Source organism: Sycon ciliatum, chromosome 1, assembly GCF_964019385.1.
Source record: "Sycon ciliatum chromosome 1, ocSycCili1.1, whole genome shotgun sequence".
NCBI classification, from domain to species: Eukaryota; Metazoa; Porifera; class Calcarea; order Leucosolenida; family Sycettidae; genus Sycon; species Sycon ciliatum.
In genome coordinates this window covers 13224800-13233826 of record NC_088643.1, presented here as the reverse complement: position 1 = coordinate 13233826, position 9027 = coordinate 13224800, and the positions used below count along the sequence as shown (strand labels likewise).

The 9027-nt window shown below is 47.1% G+C and overlaps 1 protein-coding gene across 1 annotated transcript; it reads right to left on the bottom strand.

The window, feature by feature from the left end:
- Positions 1–2914: 2914 nt before the first annotated feature.
- On the bottom strand, positions 2915–8249 carry LOC135814066 (uncharacterized). Its single transcript, XM_065327128.1, has 7 exons — positions 7368–8249; positions 6546–7191; positions 6109–6353; positions 5384–5901; positions 5059–5203; positions 4239–4911; positions 2915–4049 (listed from the first exon to the last, which is right to left on the bottom strand). Exons 1-6 carry the CDS (start codon positions 7849–7851, stop codon positions 4523–4525), a joined length of 2427 nt encoding a protein of 808 aa, XP_065183200.1. The 5' UTR covers positions 7852–8249; the 3' UTR covers positions 2915–4049; positions 4239–4522.
- Positions 8250–9027: the final 778 nt, after the last annotated feature.

Here is a 9027-nt window from a genome sequence, read left to right as displayed (position 1 = left end):
GTAATATGTTCCATGCGGTCGCCAGGTGTGTGTCTCTGCTAGGTAAATGGACGGGATAAGGTATTATGTTCAGTTCATGTTCGAGTCCGTTGTAGTTTTGACAGAGATCGAGATGTCACGCTGGTTGCTGAATTTGATGACGGCAACTCAAACCAATAGTGGTCAGGAAGTTGGTCCACGAGCTGCTGTTGTCCAACGGAACGATGATAGTGACGAAGATGAAGCAGAAGAAAGTGTTAAATTTGTTCTCAGGAAGAGGAAGAGAGTGACGACATCATCCTTGCTCCTACCTGTCATGTTGAATCCAGGATTTCTGGGTTTTGTAGGATCGTTGCCACGCTGGTGCTGGTGCCGTCAACGGCACCAGCACAGCCAGGTAGGTGGCACAGAGATTTAAAGCCGGAGACGACGTCAGCTACATTGAGCTGGTCTTGGGGAAAGACAATGAACTTAGGGGCAAGTTGCCGGGATGCAGATACACACGCTTGCACGATGTTATGGACTGTAGAAGTACCAATGCGATACTCTTTTGCCAACTGCTGGAATTCCTCGGCATGAGCCATCCATTGGAGGAATATTGCAAGACGTTTTTTCCCAGAGATCACTTGCGCAAGTGCAACGTCTGACAATCAATGGTATCTTTGACCAAATCGTGCACAGCAAGAAATGTGCATTTGGTCACTCGAAACTTTTCGATGAACCTCTCATCTTCGACACCTTGGAAGTCTTGTCCAAGTCTACTCCATGTCCCCAAGATCTCTTTTTCCCAAACACCATCGTCGTCGCCGTCGGCTCATGCTGATGGCGACGATGATGGTGTTTGGGAAAAAGAGATCTTGGGGACATGGAGTAGACTTGGACAAGACTTCCAAGGTGTCGAAGATGAGAGGTTCATCGAAAAGTTTCGAGTGACCAAATGCACATTTCTTGCTGTGCACGATTTGGTCAAAGATACCATTGATTGTCAGACGTTGCACTTGCGCAAGTGATCTCTGGGAAAAAACGTCTTGCAATATTCCTCCAATGGATGGCTCATGCCGAGGAATTCCAGCAGTTGGCAAAAGAGTATCGCATTGGTACTTCTACAGTCCATAACATCGTGCAAGCGTGTGTATCTGCATCCCGGCAACTTGCCCCTAAGTTCATTGTCTTTCCCCAAGACCAGCTCAATGTAGCTGACGTCGTCTCCGGCTTTAAATCTCTGTGCCACCTACCTGGCTGTGCTGGTGCCGTTGACGGCACCAGCACCAGCGTGGCAACGATCCTACAAAACCCAGAAATCCTGGATTCAATATGACAGGTAGGAGCAAGGATGATGTCGTCACTCTCTTCCTCTTCCTGAGAACAAATTTAACACTTTCTTCTGCTTCATCTTCGTCACTATCATCGTTCCGTTGGACAACAGCAGCTCGTGGACCAACTTCCTGACCACTATTGGTTTGAGTTGCCGTCATCAAATTCAGCAACCAGCGTGACATCTCGATCTCTGTCAAAACTACAACGGACTCGAACATGAACTGAACATAATACCTTATCCCGTCCATTTACCTAGCAGAGACACACACCTGGCGACCGCATGGAACATATTACAGTTGATGAGTGAGTAAATGCTTATCTCATGCCGAATGCGTTTGTGTACCAGTGATTTAGCCACCTGTTTACGTACATGTAGGTCATCGGGTTCATTCTGTTATTACCAAGTAACGCCCATTCTAAGCTTGCTTCAACACGTGTATTCCCATTTGATGGTGGAAGTGTTGAGTGTTACTGAGCGAATGCTGTTGAGTTACTCGAGCCCAATGCATATACAATACACACACATGACATATACAACGTATTGCATACAGGTGACTCTTCCGCCTATTGAGAAAGGTCTTGGCGGCCATTTAAAATATTTTGCCATTACTGAGCAGTGCCAACTCTAAGGTCCCGTCAACATGTGCTCCGATTTGATGGGATTTGCTGAGGAGTGTAAACACTGCTGTTAATCACGCTCAAGTCGGCTAAGGGCCAACTCAAGGATCCTCCATTCCTCAGCTTCATCAGTTTCAGGCATTGGCGTGGTCACAGGTGCCTCGTCAGTAGCCACTTTCCTTTGTAGTTTCATTGTCCCATGGGACAACAAACAACAACAACCAACAACAACCAACAACCAACAACAACCAACAACAACCGACAACAACCAACAACAACCGACAACAACCAACAACAGCAACCAACAACAACAACCAACAACAACAACCAGCAACAACAGCCAACAACAACAACCAACAACAACCGACAACAACCGACAACAACCAACAACAACAACCAACAACAACCAACAACCAACAACAACAACCAATAACAACCAACAACAACTAACAACAACCGACAACAACCAACAACAGCAACCAACAACAGCAACCAACAACAGCAACCAACAACAACAACCAACAACAACAACCAGCAACAACAGCCAACAACAACCAAAAACAACCGACAACAACCAACAACAACCAACAACAACCAACAACAACAACCAACAACAACCAACAACAAACAACAACCAACAACAACAACCAACAACAACCAACAACAACCAACAACAACCAACAACAAACAACAACAACCAATAACAACCAACAACAACCAACAACAACCAACAACAACAACCAACAACAACAACCAACAACAACAACCAACAACAACAACCAACAATAACAACAACAAACAACAACAACCAACAACAACAACCAACAACAACAACCAACAGCAACAACCAACAACAACAACCAACAACAACAACCAACAACAACAACCAACAACAACCATCAACAACCGACAACAGCCAACAACAGCCAACAACAACCAACAACAACAACAACAACGATGACGACAACAACAACAACAGTGTCTGGTAATATAATGTGTGGCAGAGTTAATCTCATTTTAATGTCATCATTGTGAGCATAAATTTACGCAAGTATATAAGCATTTTCTCAAGCTAGGGAAATATATGCCCGCAGTTACTGAACTTGATCAATTTGATGATATATGGACTATGCTGTGCACACACTGCAAACCAAAGTGTGTAGGGTAATATTTGATGATACGATGAAGATTATTATACCGCACGATGCACTATATCCTGCAATATGATTGAGGCACAAGCCTGAAATATTTAACAAAAATGTATATTGTTGGAACCGGCCCCACACGCCAAGATAGGAGGAATTAATGACAGAAGAACGGCGGGGAGTTTTGTATGAAAATGATGAAACATGTTCAATGTGGGGTCCTGTCCATTAAATGTCCTTGTGACCATATGCAAGTGTGGCCATGCCATCATCCAGTATGTACCGCTTGCAGTCGAATGGAGACAATGCCACCTTGGTGGTTACCTCCTCATACACTGCGTGGCAATGTGATCGGAGACCCGTCATAGGCCTGGAAGACACACGATGACTGAGCAGTGCATCTACATAGTCCTCGTGGGTGATGGTATTTGCCAGGACTGCCTTCCGCACACCCTTGGCCCGTTTGGCCGATTCCTGCCCGATGTAGGAGTACATCTTCGATCTTAGACCTACAAACTCCACCATGGATTTCCCACCAAGCTCATCTTTGAATTTGCCAACCACTTTCTTATTGACAGAAGTGTACTGAGGATGGTCAGTGGGAAAGTTGCTGGTGTCATACAGAGACAGATCCATCTCGGCATAAACATCACCGGTGGTTATGTGCACAATAACAGAGTCGGTGTCGGTGTACAACAGCCGGATTCTGCTACCGTACTGCTCCTTCAGCACATCGTAGTAGAAGGAGTACATGTGCACCTTTGACAGGTCTAGTATCGACATACCCACATAGACCGGCTTGTTGAGCTTGATCTCAGTGTGCTGCTTTTCTATTCCGACAAGCCCGTTCGGGAAAATGTCGTGCCGCACATATGTAGGCTTGCTCACTGCCCTCAGTACCTGCTCCTCACTTTCTTCTCGCAAGAGATCGATGCGTATTCGATTACGAACGTTCTCCATCGTCTTGCCAAAGACTGAGTTGTTCATCAGCTGCAGCACACAAACAGGCAAACATGACACATGAGAATCATATCATGCCATTCCTTCACATCAGCATATTTTTCAATTAGCATACTCCACGTCACACTTGCACCATACATGCGACAAAAACAACAACAAAAACAACAACAACAACAACCAACAACAACATACAAGACTGCACACAACGGTTGCATTTACCTTGTAAAAGCTCTTCTCAAAGTCGGTTGTAGCCCTCGTGCGAAGTGCAGTGTTCAGATTGATGTAGGGAGCCATCCAGGCACTCTGCTGAAATCCCAACACCTTGTGAACAGCGGTCACCACCATGCCCAGACGCGAATACAGCTGCAGTGTACGGTAGTGTAACACATATTTGGACTTGGGTAGGAGACTGGGTGTCAACTTGACTCCATCTACGGCTGACACTTTGAGCTCCTCCACAAGTGCTTGTTGGTATGGTGATAGCTTATCTGAGAATGTTCTCATCACTTCCGGTGCGAGTGGATAATCATTGAAGTAGTGGTGCAGCGAAGAGGGACCTCAAGATCACACTCCACAATGAACCCAGTGCTCGAATCTACAGGGTGTGCCAGTATCTCGGACAGGTTCTTGTCACACCAGGCAAACTCGGATGTCGGCATACTCTGGCACATAGCCCAGCCATACAGGTTGTTGGCGTCAAGGTATAGCAGGTATGATGTGGGCTCGGCAGAATTGTACTGATCCATCGTTGGGTTGTTGGCCTTGCCGTACCGCTGCGACGCCATTGAGATGCCCCCCCGTAGACCGGCTTCGACAAACAGATGCATGTCTACATCCGTGAGCAGCTGCAGTTCAATCTGGGTGAACCGTAGTAGAGCATCCCATGCATATCCTACATAACACCATACAACACACCAGAACACAAACACGAAAGTCAATACACCATGAATACACCGACAAGAAAGCACAAGAATACTAACAGAGAACACCATCTAAAGGAGAGAATACATTGGACAACAACAAAGACTGATGAACATACCTGGGAGAGTAAGGTAATGGGCTGGATCCAACCCATACGTCTTGTATGCCGTCTTGCGGAAATGCTCAAAGACATCTGCTAGAAGATAGACATCTGTTTGCAAATAGAGGTCATGATAGGCCTCCATTGTACTGCACTCAAATGTCTGCAAAACGAAAAACAAAAAAACAACGCACACACACACACACGCAAGCATCCATACACACATGCACACAAGCATCCACAGATAGAGAGCAATGAGTACAAAAAAAAAATGAGTAGAGCACATCACAAAAGCATTCAAAGTCATAAGTAGAGCACAATACAGAAGGCACAAGCTGCTTACCTGCCATACGTTCTGAGCATGGGCATAGTCGGCATCACTGATACCTTCTCCAGTCAAACTAGACTCAAATGCTGATTTAGGTGGCAGCTGTGTCTCATCAAACCGAGCAAAGGAGTCCATGTACTCGTAGGGGTAGACACCCTTACGCAGGAGAAGGTCATGATGGGCCAATGTACGAGTAAGCTTGAGCGCATCTTCCGGGGTGTTGCTCACCAACGAGTCAAGAGAGGAGTTCAAGAAGGCCATGGAGTCGATGAAGCGGTACTGACGCCACTTGAATGAAATATATTTCTCCATGTTGTTGGCGATGACACTGATCTCACCAACCTTCTTAATCCGCTTACGCTGGTTAGAGTCCTCGTACTCCACCTCTTCAACCTCGGTCATACCAATGTGGGCGATGAGGTGGTGAGCATCGTACCCTTTCAGGTTGTGAAACACAACCGGAATGATCTGGCGATCTGGGTAGATACTTAGCTGAATATTACACTGGTAGTGTGCAGCACCACGGTAGTTGCCTGTGCAGATATTCAGAAAGAGGGGAATACACAAACATAGTAAACATCTACAGTGAAGGTGATACCACAGACAATACAATTCAATACACCATGATAAAACACAGATGCAAACAGCTACAAAGACATGAAAATGCACTATACACATCATGCGCATATCTACACACAACTGCAAAACAACAAAAATAAACAAAAAATTATAATACTTACCAGTGAGATGATCATGATCACGAACACGATCTTCTCCAAGTACTTCATCACATATCCAGCAGTTGACTGCGTTCTGAAACTCAAGCTCCAGTTCTGCCGTCATGTGAATTGGCTTGATATCAGCCAAATCCTCCTGGATACTGCCTTCCAACTCTTTGAGACTGTCGAAAAAGTTGTGAATGGCATTCTCACTGCAGTCGTCAAACTCGCCACGGACTTCACCGTTGGATCGGATGGCAGCATATCTACAAGAGCATAAAAGAAGAAGGAAAGTAAGAATGAGTGATTTTTTTGAAAAAATGGAATCACACAAAATGCACATACTACAACACGAACACAATTAGGGGAGAACAAGACAAGAAGGAATAACAGGAAGCACTGTGCAGGCATGAGTACAGCAAACATTAGTCAAAAACAACACCAACAACAAAACATACCTGATGCTGCATGGTACATGACGGGCTGTGCGTACAGTGCTGCTGCCATGCTGTTCCTCCATCGGCTCAATGATGGCCTCCGTATCAGCGTAAATGATATATGGAGCCGCCATCCTGTGCTTCAAATTTGTATATTTGAGGATGCTGTCCTTTGCTGTGGGCATGACTACTGGCACAGGCTTCATCACCTGACATCTCTCGCTGTGATGCTGCAGGGAGTCTGCTGTTTTGTGTGCGGAGAGGCATCGGAAGCAATAGTGTGTGGCATGTCTGTTCTTATTCTCGCATGCACGACTGAAGTTTTTTATCCATGTGAAGTGGTTGTCATGAAGAAGGAGGTTGATGGGAGTCTCCTGTCGCTCGCTGAGATAGAGTGGGTACAGATTCCCCTCGTACCCAAACACATTGATTGCAAGACCATTCTGTATCTCCACTTTGGATACATCACGGAGCGTTGCAGGGAACATTACACCGTCGAACCGCAGCTCCTCAAGATACTGGGTGTACTTGGATGCACGCTCAGCATTCTGTTCGACGGGGTGCAGCGCTGACAACAACGCCCACATCAAACACCTGTCATCGTTGTTCTTTACGTTAATGATGGCCTTCTTTTTTTCTAATTTCGGCGGGATAGCAGCTGCACCACCTACAGAACACCACAAAAATACACCGAAGGCTTTGCTCAGAGTAACACCACATCACAACTACACCCTCGCGACAATCACGAAAAACTGTACATCTGGTACAAAACATACATCTACAACTTTCCACAAGAAATTCGACAGGCTTCGAACAAACATTGCCGGATGAACAGAAACTCACCTCGAAGAGGAGTGTACTTTGCTGTCGACACATCCAGCTGTCTCACTCGAGAAACGGTCCAGTTGGATCCGTTCTGCATCCACTTATCAATAAGACCAGTGATCCTCGCCACCATCGTCTTGACTGCACCATCAATGTCCCCTTCGCTGAGGATCCGAGCCGGTCTACTTCTAAAAAACGGGACGGCAGACGTACTACCCGTGGCCGACTCTCGTGTCATCTCCACCCTCAAAACTAAAACCACCTTGAAAGGGTGAGACTGAAGCTCCTCGAGCAGAACCTGTCGGAGCTCGTCATGATGGCTGCTGAAAAAGACGAGAGGATCAGTGCCTGAACCTGGCAAAGAAAACTTTTTCAAAAAACCACGCACGGCACTCGAGGTGGGCTGTCTGGGCTGCCTGGATCGTTTTGCACTTGGCTCCGCCATCGTCACGTCACCTCCAGCACTGCCTACAACATACTGAGGAAAAATCTCCCCGTACATCGTATATGAGGTCGGCTATCACACATTAGTATAGTGGCACGTGTACTAGTACACCTTGTGTTGCACTGCGTCTTTTCCGCAAAACCACTAAAGGTCGCACGCTCCGCGTACTTATGCGCGCATGCGCAATATGTCATTCACTGCACATCTACGATGTGCAAATCAGGGAGTAGTACGTATTTTACTACTCCCTGGTGCAATAAACGCCACGGAAAAGAACATGATGACATTTATGGCATGGCAGGGCCAAAGGTCAAACCCTGGGGGAGTCCCGGGGCCAGACCAAGCGCGCCCGACACAGTGTGCCTTATTTAACCTAAAGGTCAAAGGTCAAACCCTGGGGGAGTCCCGGGGCCAGACCAAGCACGACCGACACAGTGTGCCTTATTTGGCCCAAAGGTCAAAGGTCAAAAAGTGCACCAGAACCTGCCCCGCACTAACTACTGCGCTCCCCTCTCTTTATTGCTTTTTCTGTTTGGCGAAAATAACGCAGCCCTGTCTACCACCACCCAACCACCTCTTGGCAGATCAGACCATGCTGTTGTCATAGCCGACTTCCAGCTTACTGCATCTGTAGACCAACCCACCACTCGTACAGTATGGCGATACCAGCGGGCTGACTGGCCCCGCCTCTCTGCCTTCCTCCGGACTACTGACTGGGACACAATAATCGGCGACGACCCTAACATATCATGTGAGCTTCTGACCATGCGAATCACTGAGGGAATGCAACGCTTTATACCATCCAAGGTCTTCAAGACCAGACCGCAGGACCCAATCTGGTGGACGCCAGAATGCTCTGCAGCAGTTGACAGAAAGCGCAATGCCTGGCGGAAATTCCGCGATGACCCCAGAAATGGAGCGCTCCAGTGTACATACAAGCTAGCATTCCTTGACTCAACACGATGTCTAGCAAGAGCCAAAGCCAGACATCTCGACCATGTCAAGCAACGGCTCCGGACGGGCAGCCTGCAGAACAGAGAGTGGTGGAGCGTGATTAAACGAGTTGGAGGGCTCCATCCCAGTCCTGGTTGACCCCGATGGCATGGAATGCACCAAAAGCCACGACAAGGCTAACGTCATCGGGAAGTACTTTGCCCAGAAGTGCAGCCTAGACGATGACTTTGCAGAACAGTCGGGGCCGTTCCCGCATGTCCGCCAGCGCACCGCAAATAC

Bases quoted from the DNA above. Each gene is read 5' to 3' on its own strand.
- LOC135814066 (XM_065327128.1), bottom strand. From the start codon at position 7,851: ATGTACGGGGAGATTTTTCCTCAGTATGTTGTAGGCAGTGCTGGAGGT. The intron at 6,354-6,545 runs GTATGTTTTGTT...ATGCTCTTGTAG, and splicing joins CATGTACCATGCAGCATCAG to ATATGCTGCCATCCGATCCA. The intron at 4,912-5,058 runs GTATGTTCATCA...GGTGTTATGTAG, and splicing joins CCATTACCTTACTCTCCCAG to GATATGCATGGGATGCTCTA.